Source organism: Alligator mississippiensis, chromosome 7 (assembly GCF_030867095.1).
Source record: "Alligator mississippiensis isolate rAllMis1 chromosome 7, rAllMis1, whole genome shotgun sequence".
In the NCBI taxonomy this organism is placed as follows: Eukaryota; Metazoa; Chordata; order Crocodylia; family Alligatoridae; genus Alligator; species Alligator mississippiensis.
Genome location: NC_081830.1, coordinates 3725213 through 3743944, shown reverse-complemented (window position 1 = coordinate 3743944; position 18732 = coordinate 3725213). Strand labels below are relative to the sequence as shown.

At 56.0% G+C, this 18732-nt stretch overlaps 1 protein-coding gene across 4 annotated transcripts; it reads right to left on the bottom strand.

The window, feature by feature from the left end:
* Positions 1-1797: 1797 nt before the first annotated feature.
* On the bottom strand, positions 1798-11820 carry NDRG2 (NDRG family member 2). 4 transcript variants are annotated; one of them, XM_019485133.2, is made up of 17 exons: positions 11750-11820; positions 9972-10057; positions 9574-9618; positions 8830-8935; positions 8307-8427; positions 8025-8087; positions 7775-7835; positions 7453-7539; positions 7072-7128; positions 6676-6779; positions 6242-6286; positions 5909-5960; positions 5519-5566; positions 4905-4940; positions 4589-4640; positions 4367-4400; positions 1798-3613 (listed from the first exon to the last, which is right to left on the bottom strand). In XM_019485133.2, exons 2-17 carry the CDS (start codon positions 10047-10049, stop codon positions 3409-3411), a joined length of 1194 nt encoding a protein of 397 aa, XP_019340678.2. In that variant the 5' UTR covers positions 10050-10057; positions 11750-11820; the 3' UTR covers positions 1798-3408. The 4 variants fall into 4 exon arrangements, with proteins under 4 accessions (XP_019340678.2, XP_019340624.2, XP_019340530.1 ...); XM_019485079.2 differs by having other exon boundaries at positions 11708-11780; XM_019484985.2 differs by lacking the exon at positions 11750-11820 and having other exon boundaries at positions 4362-4400.
* Positions 11821-18732: the final 6912 nt, after the last annotated feature.

Genomic DNA, 18732 nt, shown 5'->3' with positions numbered 1-18732 from the left:
GCTTGCCTCTTCAGTCAAAGTGGCATTTATCCTTTTACACAAGGGTAGAAGAATGACCACGTGACGTACAGCCCTACCTCGGAATAATGTACTTGAATCCTATGCAGAATCACCCCCAGGGGTAAAACTGCTGATATGAATTGCACTGGTGTGCATGTCATCTGTATCTAGCCCAGAGCGTAGCTGGACAAGGAAGATGGGCTGCCTGCCTACCCCCACTCCACCTACAAGGAAGGTACTGTTATGGATGCCTACAGTTCCTACAGGAAGAAACTGGTCACCTGTACAGCAAAATAGCAATCCATTTCAGAGACCACTAAGGTTTGCAAAATATCCGTTGACATTTCTTCCCCAGTGGCCTCAGATCCTTGAAAACTCACGAAGCAACTACTGGAAAAAGACAGTTAAGGGACATGTAACATCTTGAAGCCTGTGCCGAGGTGTACCTGGGCCCCTTTGTGCTCTGGGTGGCAGTGAAAAAGGGGCAGCATCAGCTACCCCTTCCTGCCACGTAGTCACCCCAATTCCCCTGGCCATGCCAGTCCCTCCTGCCAGGCAGAGCTGGGTGGGCCTGGGGCACTGCTGGAGGCTGGTTTCTGGATGCCGGAGATACTTAAAGAGGCAGAGCTGGGGCCAAGACCAGGAGAGGGAGTGAGACTCTCAAGGGCTCTGATGGGATCTGGGGCCTGAGCCAGGAGTGCTCGGGGTTGTGTTGTGCAGGCTCTGGACGGTAGGACCAGACAGTGCCAGTGTGGCTGGTCCCACAAGTCCCAAACCAGGAGCCTGCCTGAGCTAAGACCACATAGACTGTCAGCTGTGGAGGCCACCAGCTTGGGCTGTCCCTGTGCTGTGCTTCTTGACTTAGGGTCAGGGCTTGATTGGAACAAATGGGGCTGCCATCCTGCCCCCACCCCTTCCCCTGACCCCAGGAGCTGGGGGCTCCAAGCAGTTCGGGGTGGGGCAGTGATGTGGGGTGCCCCCTTTGGTTGAGCATGCCTGAGCCTGTGGAGCTGGGTGTCTTCTGCCAAGGAGAGCACACCTCGGACCTTCCTGCTGGCCTTGGCAGCTTTCCCAAACACCTGCAGGCTCTGGTTGCCCAGCCAGTCATCCAGGAGAGCCTTGTCTGACAGGTCTCAGGGTGCTCCTCAGTATCCTAAGCCCTTCAACCATCAGGGCTACACAGCTGCTCTCTGGGGGCTCAGTGCAGAGAATAGCAGCCCCTTGTTTCCTCAGGCTGGGCTCCAAGAAGCTGTGTGCCCCATACCTGGGGTCTTCAACAGACCGTGGCCTGGAGCAGAGGGTCCACCCCCACCAGAGACTGGGAGCAGAGTGATGGGCAGAATAAAGGCTCAGTTGAGGGAGATCAGTTCATGATTGCCCCTGCTCTGTGAGGAGCTAAGCGCTTCTTCCCTCCTTGCCAGGAATTAAGCACTGCAAGAAATATGTCTGTAACATTTGCTTTGACATGACCTGGGGTCTGTGCCAGGTCACATCTCAAATGGCAGCTGTTATGGAGGGGTGCCTGGAGCCTAAAAAGGTGTGCTGAAAATACCGCAGCAAGGAACCAGCAAGGGATGTTGTGCTATAGAGGGGTAGGGAGGGCGTCCTGTGCTGCACCGTGGCATCACCCAGGCGTGGCAGCGTACCTCTGCAGGCTGTTCTTTGTGCCTCAGGCGTTGGGCCTGCTCCCCCTTCTCTGTTCCGGATCTGACCCAGCTCCTCTCGCACGGCCTCTGCCGGTACCCAGGGGAAGGGCTGACTGTTTCCTTCAGAACAGATGGGACGTGGAGCCTGGGGAAGATTTCTCTACAGACTTTATTGTTATCGCTGGGATGTGCCATCACTCTGGTGTAGGCAGAACACCATGGGCACAGATTTGCTACAACCAGAGCCCCTTTACATCCGCAGCCCAGGTGGAGCTCAGCACAGCTGGACACAGAGCCCCTTCCATTGCAAGTACAGGCAAAGCTCTGCTACACGTGAAACCCTGTTCCAACAGAGCCCACCATGCAGCCAACAGTCAAAATCCACTACACACACAGCCAGTTGGTCACACTCAGATCCTGTCCTTGCAATGTTCATTTTACTCACAGCCAGATCTCAGTGCTGTCAAGAGGCTTTCAACATCCAGAGCCCTGTTCTTCTGTGCCCATTACAAACCTGCTACAGCTGGAGCTAAGACAGTCAAGAGCTGCTACAGTCAAGAGTCTTGTACAGCGCCCCTTATAAAGGCTAGCACAGTCAAAAGCTAGTACAGCAGTGGCCTGGGATAACTGGAACCTCTCCTAGTCAAAAGCCATTATAACCAGAGGCTGGTACAAACAAGATTCAATGCAACCAGCCCTCAATACAGTCAGAGCCCACTACAGTCTGAAACTATCACAGTCAAAGCCCACTACAGTCAGATCCAAAAGAGATAAAAACAAAGTACACTCAAGAGAGTGGTGTGGTTGGATCCCACATAGAACTTAATACAGTTGATGTATGGTTGTCAAGAGTTCGCTACAGGCTGAAGCCATTTCAGCATCGCTTCCCAGAACATCACCTCTGCGCGCCATCCCAAGAGAAACACCTCCCCTCGCTCCCAGCCTCCCCCCACCCAACAGAACAAGTTGCTGCCTCGGCAAGTCTCCGATCAGCGCTGGTTCCCAGATCCCGTTGCAAACACACGCCACTAAACAACTACGCAGGGTTAGTGCACAGCGCCCTCCCTTGCCCCCTGGCACCTCTCCCTTACTCAAGAGATGCACCTCAGAGACACCAAGGCCAAGACAAGTCAAGAAAACAAATCCTTTCAATGGGGAAGATTCTGGGGGAAGTTGGGGCATTACATTTGCAATAGATCCTGGAAAGGGGAGAGGGGAGAGTCACAGGCATCAAGATACACCAAAAACAACACTCAGGACAGAGGGATGGGTGGGTTTGGGGAGCAGACAAGTCTCTGGGGATGGCAGAGTAACCTTTGGACAGATCGCACTGGGCAGGTCTTAGGATACCCAAAAAGGTGGTCTCTGCACAGATAAACGGATGGAGGCACCCCCGGGAAAGACAAAAAGAACAAGGACGCAGATAGGGGCTGGTGGTTTTCCCAGGACAGATGGACAAAGGGGGAGGGACAGAGAGATCTCCCAGAGCTTGGGGCAAGGAAGCAGGGGGTGCAGGGAGAGCTCCCCAGAGATCCTCCTCCTTTCCCCCGCTCCCACCCCGAGGTTGGGAGAGTGGGGAAGGGACTGAGGGGCTGGGGGGAACCGAGGGGTTAATCCCATGTGCTTTTAGGCGTGTTAAAGGCGGCCATCCCTGGCTGCCGGTAGTTGCTGGGGCTTTCCTTGGTTTAGTACCGTTATGGGGTGAGTGTGGCAGGCTGTGGCAGCCAGAGCCCCCAGCGGGGTGGCGGGAAGGCCCGGCTGGTCAGAGGCGGGAGGCATCACCATCCCCTGCCTCTCCTCCGCTTAGCAGGAGACCTCCATGGTGGGGACGGCAGGTGTCTGCGGGCCCCCCGACTCGCTGCTCTGGGACAGGGTGCGCGAGCGAGAGCGGTTGCCGTCGCCCGAGGCTGCGCTGGTGAGCGAGGCGGTGCGGGACCGTGACAGGCGCGTCATGCAGGAGGAAGCCACTGTATAGGGAAGAGAGAAGGGGGAGCAGTCAGATAGGATGGGAGCTGCCCCCTAGGCTCACCTACTAGCTACAGGCTCTGCTCCTACTCCCACCGAGGGCCAGGCCTCACCCTGCTCACTGCCACAGAATGGCAGTCTCCTCTACTCCCACCCCCAGGGACATGGCCCTACCCCACAGCCAATTTAGGAACCTCCCCTCCTACCCCTAGTGACAGGCCCTCTCAAGCTCAAGGGCCCCTGACCCTCCCCATCTCCTGCCCACCAAGCTGTATGCTCAGTCCACAACAACTGCAGTGCCCCATGCAGAGTTGCAGGGGGATGCAGGTGATGGACTCAGTTGGGTCACGCAGGGGCAGAGAGTAGGGATAATTTCCTGACTTGAGCTTCTCCACCTCCCTGGACTCACCCCCTCTCCCCAGCTGCCTCTGAGTCCCATGTGCAGGCATCCATGCGGAGTGTGGGGGAGCAGAGCATGGAGAGGCTGGCAGGTAGTGTGTGGGCAGGGGGAAGCTCACAGAGGTCGGGAGGCAGTGGAATAGCGAGGGGAAATGCCTGGGAGGTCATGGCAGTCGCGGAAGTCAGTGCTGAGCGCGTGGGGTCCGTGTGTGCCCAGCGGCGGGGAGGCAGCTGGACGGGTGTGGTAATGTGCCCGAGCAATGGTGGGGAGCAAACGGGGGTGTTGGAAGTGCGCAGAAAACGAAACAGGAGGCGTGGGGGGAATTTGTGGGCTGATAACATCAAAGGTACCTGACCCCTGGCTGAGTTTTCTGTCGAGGATGTGGGGGACTGGGGGAGAGAGAGAGACAGAGATGTCAGCCCACAGGAAACATCGGGGACTGGGGCACCAGGGCAGGGATGATGCGTGGGTGGGAAATGGGCAGCAGGATGGCAACACCTGGAAGCTCCTGGTGGATAGTCGAGGGGCTGCCAGGATCAGGACTGCTTCTTCCCCCACTCCCAGTGCAGTTACTTACTGTATCCCATGCCTTGGACGAAGTACTTGAAAGCTTCGGTGAGCTTCCCAGGCTGTGAGGGAGATGAAACAGGCAGTGGTTAGACCACCCCCCATAGCAGCAATACCCAGCCCTGGCGATGCCTCACTGCCTTCCCTGTACCCCACACCAACCCCCTATGCTCATCCCCACACAGCTTCTTCTGTAAGATGAGCCCCCATCTGATACCATGCTGTACCCCACCACCACAGCAGCATCCAATCTGCACCCAGCAATGCCTCATGTTGCCCTTTAGCCACTTGTAGAGCTCATCTCCCCAAAGGGAAATCTCACTTACCTGGGTCAGCTGGGGCTGCCCTCCAGAATCTGCCATCTGAAGGAGAAGAGAGAGAGAGGGCAGGATCAGCACCAGTAAGACCACGGCCAGCACGCAGGAGGCAGCTCTGGGTAAGCATGGGCTAGCTAAGAGCACGGCCTCGTGCAGGGGCAGAAAAAGGCTTGGGAGGGCCAGAGGTGCAGAGGAGACTGGAAGAGACTGCTCAGCCAGGCGAAACAGGGATGGCTGTCTAGAAGCACAACAGAGGGTTAACATCAGGCAGAGAGAAAAGCAGTTGGAGGATGCCGCACCAGGTCGAACGGGGGTGGCCGTGGCGGCATTCCCACTGGGAACTGGCAGAGAGCCACAGAGCGGGATGGGTCTGGAACAGCTTCTCCAGAAGAGCAGCAAGGGTTTCGGCCTGAACTATGTGAAGGGGATGACGGGATACTTGGCTTGCAGGAACTAGGTGTGACAAGCAGGGAGGTCCCTGCCAGGCCTGCCTCTGATGGCGCCAGGGTGAAACAGCTTCAAGCTGAGCATGTGTGTGTGTGGGGAGCCCAAGGCTGGAATAAGAGGGGGCAGCAGGAGGCGGTGGATCAGGAGCGAGGGCATGGGCTGGGCAGGTCACTCACCTTGAGGAAAGAGGTCTGTGTGGGGTCCAGCTTGGAATTACACTCAACCTGGTAGAGGTGGGGGGGAGGGAGAGAGATGGCACATGAAAGGGGAGCAAGGATACACCCCGACATTGGAAATACAACCCACCCCAAATACAGCATAGGGCAGAGTCCCTTAAATTCCCACGAGGATGAGCACCACGGTCCAATACCAGCCTTCCCCTTGGCAGCGAGTCCCCGGTGCGGGGCCACGTGCAGGAACGTATGCTGCATTGTGTAGTTGCACGTCAGGTCCGTGCTCAGGCAGACGTGCGTCACTATGTACTATGCAGCTGTATCAAACTGCATGTTGCATGACTGGTGTGCAGTGTTGTGGGTGTGCTGTTGTTGGACAGCTGAACTACTCACCACAGCATCTTCATGGGGGGCTTGGTCTCCCACCACAAGCATCACAGGGCACCTGCACAGACATGTGGAAGGACTGTCACAGCCCCCTGCTGCTCCCTCATGCTGCCATGCCTAGGCAGCTGCTAGGGGTGGGGGAGACAAAGCTCACAGGAAGGGGGTAGGCACCCTGCAAGAGATGTCTGGCAGGGAGAGGAACTTTCTTTCCTGCTTTCGGCCTCACAGACAGGCAGCATCCCCTTCTCCCTTACACACACCTCTCCCCATCTCATGGCTGCTGCAGGGTCCTGGGACGAGGGAGGGAGCCAGGGGGCAATAGGTGGAGCAGGCACTTACTTGAAGGTCACATCTCCTCCACGCTCCAGGTTCAAGTCCCTGCGGCTGTGAGAAAGGAATGGGGAAAATCAGGCGGAGCCTGTACAGCTGCTCTGTGGCTGTCCCAGGCACTCCCCAGGGCATTATGCCCGTGCCCCCAACACCCATTCTAGAAGCTGCAAGCAAATCCAGCCCCAACCACAGTGTTCAATAGCTCTCGCTCAAAGGCTTGCTCCCTCTGCCTCCAGCAGCATGCCTGCCCTAGGGGCCAGTACCAGGCCCTCCCAGTGACCTCAAGTCTCACTGCCCTCCCCCTGCAGCCGATTCCAGCTGCACAGACCCCCCAGAGCCATCAGTGCCACCCTCTGAAGGTTAAAGGCAGCCTCCCACCTCCCTCCAGACCCCACACTGCATTTTAACATCTGCATCCCAGCCCCTGGCAGCTCAATGCTCACCTATTGTAGCTGTTCCAGTACAGCTGGATGTTGCTGAGGTTGGGGGCTGTGCTCAGCGCCTCTCTGCGTTGCTGTATCACCTCTGTGTTGTTAGAGATCTCCTCCTGGGGATGGGTGAAATGTTACAGACTGACCTCTACATGCTCCCCTGGCAGCTCTCCCTCCCCCTGATGTGCCCTTTTGTTATCAGAAAGCTCCTGACTGCCACACCTTCCTCCAGCCCTGACCCTCTCCTTCCCTGTGCCACCTTCACCGTGGCTGCTGTCCGCGTGCCTAATCCCTCTCTCTGCACTCTCAGGCCCACCCCACCTCCCTCCCAGCCCATGGGAAGGGTCCAGAGCAGCCAAGGGGGTGGGGCAGGGGGTGGCATGCAAGGAGTTCCTTCCCACCACTCACCTGGCTGAAGAGATGTGCTAGGATCATCTCAGGTATGGATGAAGTCAGGCCAGTCAACTGGAGGGGCAAGGACAGAGAGTGAAGTGAGGGCCATGGAGAGAGACAGGGTCCACAGGACAGTGTGAGGGGATAGGGCTGGGGCGTGGAGGGGATAGGACTGCTGGGTGGTGGGGGAGCTGCTACTCTTGCCTCCTACTGACAAACTGTAGGCCACAGCTCCCACTGGTGTAAGGTGGGTTCACACTGATCTCAGAGTTGGGCATTTGCTCCACATCTACCGCAGGACAGAGCAGCAGCCAGGTTCCCCAGTAGTAAGGGCTCTGAGGTAGCTAGACCTGGGGTCTTGGGAAGGGTCCCTCATGTCCCACCACACCCTGTTACCTTGTGGGCTGCCCAGTCCATCCAGCCCTTGGCATTGGGGTCAATGTTGATAAGTACCAAACCCTCCACAGTATCAGCATGAGAAAGCTAGGGGGAAAGATAAAGGAGTGGGAATTAACTTAAAAACACCAGCAAGGCTTGGAGGTCAACTTCCAACCCTCAGTCCCCTGCTAGCCCAGACTTGGGCTCCTTAAGCTTGTGCCAGTTTAGCCAGAGCCCTTCACTCTTGCCCCCTTGTTCCCCCCAGCTCTGCCTGTGTCCCTCGTTCTCAACTCACAGCCCCTTCCTAGCCCAGCCCCAGCTCCGAATCCCCATCACTCACGCCATAGCGGCCGAGGACGTAGGCACCAGCTCCCACTCCAATGCCGATGATGCTGGTGAAGCTGCATGGGAGGAGAAAAGTGGGTATCTATGTACTGCATCACTGGCTGTTCTCATTGGCTTATATCCCCTCCCAACCCTACCAAGCCCTACACAGTCCAGTTCCCTTCCCTCTACTGCAAGCAGTGCCTCTATCTCTGATAGCTTCCAGTTATGGTATCAGCTGGACCTCTAGAAACTCTCATACTCACTTAAGGTACTGCAGGATGCAGGGGATCATGTCAGCCAGCTGGTCCAGTGAAGGGTACTGGTACCTGGAGCCGAGAAAGGGTCTGACAGTGAGAAGAGCCACAAACTGGGGCCAAAGACCCAGGTGGGGGGAGCAGACCTAGGGCAAAGCTCAGAAAGGACCTTAATGGGTGGCTCACCCCAGGGGAAGGAGTGGGATGAAGAAGGAAGCATGTGGGGTGCAGGCAGCTCACCCTACAGGGAATGAGGTGAAGGAAGGGGCAGGTGGGGCCCAGGTAGCTCACCCGATGGGGAACACTGGAGCACCATCCTCCATGCCTGGTGCATCAATATGGACCACCACAAAATTCTTGACGATCTCCTGCATGTCCTCATAGTGGAAGAGCGTCTCGAAGCAGGACTTGTCTGGGAGGGAAGAATGGGATGAGCATGGGGGTTATTGCAGGAAGAGGATGGAGTGCAAGCGGGTGCTGGCGTCTCCCAGCAAAAGTGTTGGGTCTGTAGGGATGCAAGATAAGAGGGCACCAGGGGGAATGGAGCAGGCCATGAAGCTTTCACCAGCTAGGACAGTTCCTGCAAGCAGGGCCAAGGTGCCCTGGGAAGCACAGTAAAGTACAGGCATTGGCCTCTCCAAGCAGGGATGCACTAGGATGTGGGACTGGGTTCCTGCCTTTCTCACCCAAGGGTCCTCTGGGGAGCAGGACAGGGCTGAGAGGAAGGAGAGTCCCCTGCTACTCCTGCCCCAGCCTTTCTTGAAAGAAGCCCTGTAGGGAGTAGGGGTGCAGTCCTTGCCTTAAGCACACTTACGGTTGAGGCCCACATCGTGGTAAGTCAAGATGGCCGGGCGTTTCGGCTTGGGGGTGCCATGGATGGTGAAGGTCACCAGTCCATAAGGTGTCTCCACCGAGTGCTTCTGTCCAGGGAAGACAGAGGGTGTGAGGCAGGATCATAGTGCAGTGAGGGCAGACAGTACTGGGGTACATTGGGCTCTGGTTACCCGGTGTGTTGGGCTGCACTGTCCCTGTACCAGGGGAGCTGGAGATATTAGGCTCCAAATGGTGCTTCCTTACCACCTGCCTTGGCACACTCACAGCACAGCACCCACACACCCGGACAGAGTTCATGGGAGGAACCAGGGCAGGGGCATGGTGTTCCTTAGGCTTCCCAATAACAGCATGAGGGCAGCAGGAATGAGAAGCAAGTCCCAGCCTTGTGGGTTCACCCTCAGGGGATTCAGTACAAGTTGCAAATAATGGGAAAGGTGGATGTCACTCCAGCACCAGGTCTATCCTGGACACCCAGATTCAATCCCCAGGTCTGGGAAATGTGTGGCATGCATGGGGATAAAACAGGAGGGAGGCCAGGAGTCAGGACTCTTGGGTTGTTTTTCAACCATGGGAGCTGAGAGGAATGGTGAATTGTGGGAGTGGGCAGGGCTGGGAGCCCAGTACCTACATGCTCTTCTGGCTGTGCTGTAGTCCATGGGGCTGAGCCGTGCTGCCCAGACCCCATGGATTTCAGCACTATGGCCCATAGGGGCTGGCTGGTTACCTGGCCATGGTCCTGTGAGAGTCTGGCAGCTAATAGCTCAGCATCCTAGAAGAGAGAGAGAGAAGGGGCAGCAGAGGAGGGTTGGAAGAAGGGGCAGCAGAGGAGGGTTGGAAGAAGGGGCAGTAGAGGAGGGTTGGAAGAAGGGGCAGCAGAGGAGGGTTGGAAGAAGGGGCAGCAGAGGAGGGTTGGAAGAAGGGGGTTGCAGTGGATTCAAGGGAGAAGGGACTGGTGAGGGGCTGGCTGATGCAGGCCAGGCTGGGGCTCTTACAGGTAGGAGAAGGGGCAGGGGTGTAGAGATGTGTTGGGAGGGGGAAAGGAAAGGGGTGAAACCGATGCAGAGCAGGGTTATGGGTGCTATGTGGGTGCCATCCCCTCCCTGTGCCCATTGGCCCCCTGACCTTGCCTGGCTCGGACTGGGCAGGGGACACCAGCAGGGGCTTCCCCTCCGTGATCTGCACCTCATGGAGCTCCGTCATGGCTGCGCCTGGAGGGAGAAAGGAGGTGAAGGGGGATGCAGCAGGGCGGGATGATGGCCACAGAAACCTCGACGCACTGCCCCAATCCCAGGCTGCCTCCCAGACCTGGCATGTCTAGCCATCACCCACCACATCACCGCCACATAGGAACAGTGCTTCGGATCACTGCCGCACAGGTGCACAGAACCGGGGGCCGGCAGGCAAAGAGGATCGGGGCCCCCAACAGCCCAGTGACAGGACCTCCAAATGCATAGTTCGCTTGCAACAGGGGTTCACAAAGACCTCCAATGCATACTTCCCAGCAGTGGTGGGCCAATGCACCAATGCCAAGGCAAACCCCCCAGCACTGCAGACAAACAAGTCCCACTCATGCAGTCCTACATCCACACCCACGTCTACACTTCTATATCACTTCAACCCCCAGCCACCTGCAACCCAAAACCTCCATTCACCTCATCTTCAGAGCCCGCTTCCTCCCCTTTCTTCTGCCCCATGTGCTCACCTGCCTCTCCCTGGTACACCTCGGTCCCACTCCCTACTTTCCCACCAACTTGACACTTCTTCCCACTTGTGGAGAACGAAAGGAGCACATCAGCAGCTGCCAGCATAGGGTTATGGGGCCAGGAGAGGGGAGATGGGAAGAATGGGGGTCAAAACCTGGGGCAGTGATCCTGGTGGAGGCTGCGAAGAAGCCAGACAGCTGGAGGGTCAGGGCAAAGGGAAAAGGGTGAAGAGACAGCGGATATAAAGGAGGGACTGGGGAGGCCAAGGAAGCAAAGGGCAGTGGAGGGACAAGGGTGTCTGGGTCTTATATAAGAACATAAACAATGCCATATTGGGTTAGAGCAACGGCCCATTTAACCTAGTATCCTGTGTCCAATGGAGGAGATGTTTTTAAGAGGGAGTAGATAAATGGTACATGTCACACCCTGCCCAGCATCAATCACCATTGATTTAGGGATGTCAAAGGATACCTCCCTGGCTGGTCTCGCCTATCCCTCCCGATAGAGACCGTTCCATTTCACAGCTCCACGAATAGGTCTAATGCAAGGGGTCAAAGACCCAACCTGGCTATATCGCCCGCCTCCGGCACCTCCCCTGGACGAGCCCCGCGAGTCAAACGAGGCGCTGTGCAAAGACGCTCATCCTTGTGCTTATCTGCAGCACGTCTCCCGAGTGGAGACGTGTTGAAATACTCGTGCACGAAATACCCTACAACATACTGTATTGCGGGACGATGTAGTGAAGAACATATCCCTATTCTGCTCTGTCCACGACTTTGCCCTTTAGGGAAAGGATGCTGCATTGTGTAACCCCTGGGGTCTGCTGGCTTGCACGATTCCCGTCCCTCTTTGGGCCTAGCTCCCTCGCCCTGTCTAATGGTGCCCGGCACCGAGACGCCCAGCAGAGCTGCACAAGCGGTGCAAAAACACCCCGACCTGCCCCGTGCAAACAGTTTAGACGCGGGATTTGCAAGGATGAACAAACAACACCCCCGTGTCGGGGTCGGGGTCCTGGTGCCGGGCCTGGCGCGGCCCCACAATGCTTTGCGGCCGCTTCTTTTGGCATGACCCCCCCCTCCTCGCCGCGGTGGGGGCCCGGGCACTGCTTGGGGTAGCGCGCAGCACCCCAAAAACCGCCCCGCCCCCCCTACCTACCCCGCCGCACCCCGCGCCGCCGCTGCCGCCACCTTCACTTGCCTTTGACGGTCTGCAAACAACCCGCGCCCCGCCCCTAGCTCCGCCCACAAGCCACGCCCCCTTTGCCCCCCGCCCCTCCTTCCCACTGTGACGCAGCGCCCCCCGCCCCTCTAGTTGCGCGGGGCGCGAGGCCAGGGCAGGGCAGCGGGGGCAAGGTCCCCCCCAGCCCCATCCAACCTGTCCTGGACACCTCCTTGCTGCACTGCCGTGCCATGCTGCACGTGTGTGGGCACCCCGACTGCTGTGCGGGGAGCCCTGCGGCACAGGGGTCATGGGTGTGGAGTGGCCTCGTCACCCCCAAAGGGCAGCTCAGCGGGCAACACCCTTGTCTCTGAGTGGAGAGACACCCGCACCCTCAAATAGGATGTAGGAAAAGAGACTGGCACTGCGGCATCGAGTCCTTTGCCGGCTGGAGGGGGGCTCTGGGGCAGGGGGAACCCCGGGCCTGGGCGGCTCTACTTGGCCTGGGCTCAGAGAAGCTGGCACGGGAAGCTGCAAAACAAGCTGAGGGGGGTCAGCTGGGAGACAAAAAAACAGCTCTAAAAATAGGAGGCTCCGCCAAGCATGTGAGCTGGGATAGGAGTGATTTAAAGGGGCCGAGGCTGGGGGCAGGGAGGGGGCCGACCAGCTGTGCAAGACACATTGGGGTGCCAGGGCTGGGAGGTGGTGCGCTTAACCCCTTGGGGACAGCAGAGGGGAGTGGGGCTGGTGAGTTAAGAGCCAAGGGGTAGGGGGGGGAAAGAGGGGGCAGCATTTGGAGCCAGGACTCCTGTGTTGCATCTGTATAGCTGCGGGGGTTGGTGCGGAGAGGTTGGAACAGGATGCCAGGACTCCCGGGTTGCACCCTGTTTCTGGCGGGGGAAGGGGACCCGGTGGGTGGGAGCAGCAGGGCTGGCAGCCAAGACTCCTGGGGTGTACCCCTAATCTGCTGTCACTTCCTCTCCCTGTGTGGGCCCAGAGGTGCCTGGGCCCTGAGTCAATAATTGCAGAGGCTTCACTGAGGATTTATTCTTCTATTTAATTACATAAAATTCAGCTGGCAGAAGGCAGCGGTGAAGCAAGGGAGAGGAGGTGCTGTGCCCATGCAGGAGTGCCCACTGCTGGAGGAACCAGTATTATGGACCGGCGGGGAGGGTGTGGGGTCAGGGAGGACCACGTTCATGGGTGCAAGAAATTCCCAAGGAGGGGAAGTGTGCATGTGTCTGTGGGGAGCCTGGGGAAGATGTCTGATGCTGAGCGTGCCCTGGGACTGAGGGGCATGGGCAGGGCTGCGTGGCCAGGCACGGGCGTTCCCCTGCCATGAGCATGAGCCTTTGCCAACTTCTCTCCTCTGGGATTTTGGGGCTCTCCCACTCCTGGCAGGGAGCCTGTCTGTGCCCTTGCTCTGTGTGCACTGCTGCTTGCTCACTTACAGGGAAGGGAACAATGTCAATGGGGTAGTCGGTGCCAAGGAGGGGGTGGGGCAGGGTGGGGCGAGAAGGGTGGCATCAATGTCCCTCTCTGTGGCTCGCTCCGTGCCTAGGATGCCAATGGGGTGTGGCAGACTGGACAGCACGCTACGTCTGTCCTGCCCCCCACGCCCTGCTCTGCCCCCCCCCCCCAAACTCAGTGGCCCGACTTGGGGTGCCGTGGTTCCCTGGGGCTGGGCTCAGGGTGCAGAGATCTCTGTGGCATATGGAAGACAAAAAAAAGGGAGTAACCACCCTGGTAGCCATAAGAGGGGGGAAAAAAGGATTCCTTCTCAGCCCCATGTGGCAACCAGCAAAGCCCAGAAGAAAAACCAAAGACCCAGTCTGTGCTGCAACCTGGGGACAGCACCACACTTTACAGCCTCTTTTTGTCACCCTTTCCATATTTTTTTCCTGGCCCTTTTAATTTTTTTTTGTAACTAAGCCAGCTGTGGTGTTCTGCTTCATTCTCCTGCTCTTGAATATTGTCCTTGCCAGTACCCACTTGCAGAGCTTTTCTTGTGATCCCTGGTGTGTGCATGTGTGGGTGTGTCTGTGTGTGTGTGTGCATGTGTTATTTTTTTATAGGGCATTCCAGGCACAGCTACATCATCCCTTATCCAACCTCTTCTTGAACACCTCCAATGAAGGGCCTGCCATTGCCTAACAGTGGAGGATCTTTACCTGGTATCTAAAACCCACTTTTCCTCCCTTTCAAGCCACTGATACTCTCTGCTGAGATGAAGTCAAGGTGTGTTCCCTCTTCTTTGTGGCAGCACTTCAGATATTTGAAGACTGCTATCATGTCCCCTCTTAATCACCTTATCCACCAGCTGAACATACCTAGTTCCTTCGGACTCTCCTCATATAGCTCACTTTCTAAATCCTTTATCATTTTTGTCACCTAGACTCCTTCTACCTTCTCCATGTCCTTGTTAGAAGGTGGAGCCCAAAACTGCACACAATACTCTAGGTAAGGCCTAACCAGTACCAAGTAAAGAGGCATTATCATCTCCAGTGTTTTGTACCTGGTGACCCTGCAGATGCAGCCTAAAACCTCATTAGCGTTTTATTTTTTTTGCAACTGCATCACCCTGTAGAGTCATGTTGAATCAATAATCCACCAAGACTTCGAGATCCTTCTCTGCAGTGTTGCCATCCAGCCAGTTGTCACCCATTTCATATTTATGTGTTATTCTTCCTGAAGTGTACAAGCATTGAACTACATCCTGTTGGCTGTATCCCAGGTTTCCAATCTTTCAAGATCCTTCTGAATTGTGGTGCTGTCCTCCAGTGTTTGCAGTCCTTCCCAGGTTCATGTCATCTGCAAATTTGCTCAGGAGGCTCTCTATTGCAGCATCCAAGTCATTGCTGGCAATTAACTTGAACTTGTTGAACAGCACCAGGACCAGGACACACCTCTCAAAACTTCCTGCCAGTATGACGTGGATCTATTTATAATTATTTTTTGCTGGCGACTATTGAGCCAGTTGTCTCTCTGCCTTCTGGTAGTTTTGGCCAGCCCACGTTTCTCCAATTTGTTTATGAAAAGGTCATGTGGGACTTTGGCAATAGCCTGGCTGAAGTCCAGATACATATATCACTGCGTTCCCTTCATCTACCCTGCTAGTTTCTTTGTCAGAAAAAGAGATCAAAATATGTCTGGCACAACTTCTTCTTGATCAGTCCATGTTAGTTACTTATGATCAACCTTTCCTCCTCTGGATGCTTGCAAAGGGCTTTCTTATGAGAGACTCCAGTAATATTTTGGGTATTGAGGTCAGTGTCAGGCCACAACCTTAAACCTGGGGCCTTGGCTTGGCCAGCATAGCTGCTCATCTCAGCTGGCCACCCTACAGCTGACCGCTGAGACTGGTCAAGGTTGATGTGCAACCTCCAGCAGGACCTAACCATCAATCTGCTCCTACTCTGGCTGGGGTCATCTGACCCTGCACTTTCCACATCTAAACCCCTGAACAAGAACAAAGTGTATGGGCTATAGGTCTTTACCTGCCCCATGACTGCTCTGTCACCCCCCGGATTCACTCCTAGACTGTGCTCTTGGCCTGATCTCCTAGCTTCCTGATTCAGCTCATTGGTAACCACACTCTCCGTCTACTCATCTTGTGTCCTAGACTTGGCATACTTTCTGACTCCACTTTATGATTGACCTCCCACTTCTCTGACCCAGCTTGTTCCCCAGATGCTGCTCATCCACCGTGAACCAGGTTGATGCCTCAATACCTGAGTTGCTCCAGACCCAGCTGCCCACATCTTAGTGTGACAGTTTGCTTGAACCACTCCCTTAAGTGAAGAGGGTTCAGCATGGAGCCAATTCCCGGCTGGTGCTTTTGGATCTACCTACTTTAGATAGTACAGCTCAGCAAGACTTGCAGGACAGAGACGACCAGCTGAACTGGCTTGCCTCCACCCATCACATCCTGGACGCCTGGGTGCAGCAGGGCAAGTCATGCCTCACCAAGGGCAAGTCATGCCTGACCAACCTGATTGACTTCTATGATGACATGACTGGCTCTGTGGATGCAGGGAGAGCAGTGGATGTAATATACCTTGATGTTAGCAAGGCTTTTGATACAGCCTCCTGCAACATTCTTGCAAGCAAACTAGGGAAGTACAGATTGGATGAATGGACTGCAAGGTGGATAGAAAGCTGGCTGGATCATTGGGCTCTAAGGGTAGTAATCAATGTCTAGTTGGCAGCCTGTCACAAGTGGAGTGCCCCAAGGCTTTGTCCTGAGGCTAGTTTTGTTTAATATCTTCTTCAATGATCTGGAAGATGGGATGCAATACCTCCAGAAGAGCAGACTGTCTTCAAGCAAAAACAGGACCAGGTTCAAGATGAGGGTCATGTTTATCCAGTGTAGGATCTACATATGCCTGGGTCTGGCTAGACAAACCATCCTTCACTTAAGCCCATGACTCCCTGCTAGCAGGAGTCTGGAACTGAGCCCTTCCATTTCATCTCCTGCTACTTTTGATGGCTGTGACTGCACAAGATGGTGCAGGCTTTCATTCACTCTTGCAAGATTTGTGCCCGTACCAATATACCCCTCTCAGATGTCTTGTGGACTCCTCCAAAAGGGCGTCCCACCCTGCCTTGGCTGTGGTCTGCAATCTCCCACATTGTAGGCCTCATCCATGTCACAGGTCATCATGGGGCAGTGGTCCAGCTTATTGTGGGGCACCAACCCTGCACAGACTCATGGTGAAAGGAGGACCTGAAGCCACCTTCTAGGAGGCTGGAGTTATATAGCTGCAAGTGGGGTGGATGGAAGCTGTCAAATAAAGGGAACAGGAAAATGCTCCACAAAGGAGGACAGACAAGGTCAAGCCCACCCCACCTGTGGGCTCCACCTCAGGGTCAAGGTGGGGTTAGACCCTCAGGATCTTGAAGGCAGGGTGGGCCGTGCAACAGGTCTCCTGCAAGCCAAACATCACCTCTGGTCCCAGCTCCTGCAGTGGTGAATGAGCTGGTGAACAGGCAGCCTGTGCCAGGGAGAATGAGTGAGACTGACCCCTGGGCAGCAGGGTTTTACTGTGCTGCAGGGAGGAAAATTAAAGCCAGCAGGGCAAGTGTCTTGGGAGTCAGGATTGCTGGGTCCTATCCCCAGGTCTTGGGGCATTGTAATGTAGTGGGGTGAAGAAAGGGAGGGCCTTGAATCCGGACATTTGGGTTCCATGCTTGGTTTGTGGAAGGGAACAGGGTCTCATTGAGTCAGAGCTGCATTGGGGTCAGAGTCCGGACTCTTGGGAGATGGATAAGTGGACAAGATCTGGGCTCTCAAACACCAGATGAAATGTTGATCTCAAAAACAAAAGTCAGAGCAAAAACCAGAAGAGCAAAGAATATAAATATCTGAACAGCAGCTGGCTCCTTTCAGAGAAAGGAGATCTTTCAGCAGGGAGTCTGGGAAAGGCTGAAGCCCTGTTTGGAATGGCAATAGGTTTCCTGGCCTAACAGCAAAACACAACCCTGGGAAGAATCCAGCACGGAAGAAAAGGAGCCTGAGAGGCGTTGCTGTCGGATGCCATCGGCTGGAGGCCTGCGAGCACTGCAGGACGGCTCTGAGCTGGGGCGGGTTGGCACCGAACAGAGAAGTCAGTGCACAGCTTCCTCCCCCGGGCAGGCCTCAAAGTGGGGGCTTTGCTGAACAGGAAATGCGCATTAGTTTAAACAGAGGTTTGCTCCAAGTTGAGCCAGGCCCAAACTCCTTTCCAATTCCTTGTGCATTAGAAGCACCTGGGACCTTGCAGCAATGCCACTTCACTGACCCTCCACCTGTAGCCCCCCAGATCCTTGGTCTATCTCCAGCATCCCCAGTCCTGCAGGGATCCAGGCAGGGCTCCCTTGGAAAGCTGTCAGGGGACTTCACTGCAACCAAGATGCTTTTAGTGACTGGTTGTTCGAACAGGGATCAAAGCTCCCAACGAAAACTGTCCGAGCAGCTCTCCCCCCTGAGAGCCTGGGGGTGAGGGGACAGAACTGGGCTGTCCCCGTGGGAGTCCAGAGAGCTTGCTGCACCCGTGCCCCCAGACAGCCGCTCACAGAAGTGAGGGCTGAAGGAGACATGGAGAGTCACTGAAGAACCCGCAGCTCTGACCTGGTCCTCCTTTCTCCAGCACCACCAGGATGCAGAAGGGGAGGATATCTATCTTTGCCTTTCTCCTGGCTTGTGGTGCATTGGAGTAGGGGGTCCCAAGCATCCATCCACCTCCAAGCATAGATGTGAGCATGTTGGGTCAGCAGTGCTGGGAGACACTGTTGCAGCCCCTTCTGTGCCAGACAGCTTGTGTGGCAGAGACCAAGCTACTGGGAGTGCCTTCACACCAGTATGTCTGCACCCTGGCAGTGTAGGGAACCACGCTGGCCATGGGCAAGCCTGGTGACAAGCAACAGGAATAGTGCCACTTAATGGTTTAGTGGTTGGATCCCCTAGCCCTTGCTGATACATGCTTGCAAGGCGTTGTGGCTGCACCAGCTGGGGACATCTTGTCTCTACACTGGGCTGATGGACCATTGCAGATTTGGCCCTGGGTGAATTAACAGATCTTTGGGCTGCGAGTGTCCATGAGTGTAATTTTGGGCGGAAATAATGGAGTCCTGAGAGAGAAGCAGAGGCAGGACATGGGGGCAAGAGCCACTGGGATGGGAGGGCAGTAGGTCTCATGCCCTGCTCTCCAATTTTACTCCAGCGCTAACATCATGCCTTGGAGAAAGGGGTCTCTGTGGAAGCTGATGCAGGGACTGCATTGGCACTTTCAGCTCCCCTCCCTGCCAGCTGCAGGGACTCCCAGGCCAAGACATGGTATGTGGCTGGAAACTGGGCAGAACTGAACCCGGCATGGTGGCCAGGGGGGGACTGGGAAGCAGGGAGCCTCATGGAGTTGCCAGCTGGGCTGGGGCAGGGATGGGCACCGGTTGCAGGCAGCAATATTTTCCTGAGCAGGGAGGAAGGGGGGATAAGATCTGGTGGAGGAGAGGGGGCAGGAGCCACAGTGATTGGGGCTGGGGGC

Excerpts from the sequence above, each read along its gene's own strand:
- NDRG2 (XM_019485133.2), bottom strand. The coding sequence starts at position 10,049 with ATGACGGAGCTCCATGAGGTGCAGATCACGGAGGGGAAGCCCCTGCTG. Across the intron at positions 8,428-8,829 it reads CCACGATGTGGGCCTCAACC|ACAAGTCCTGCTTCGAGACG; the intron begins GTAAGTGTGCTT and ends CTTCCCTCCCAG. Across the intron at positions 6,287-6,675 it reads TACTGGAACAGCTACAATAG|CCGCAGGGACTTGAACCTGG; the intron begins GTGAGCATTGAG and ends CCTTTCTCACAG.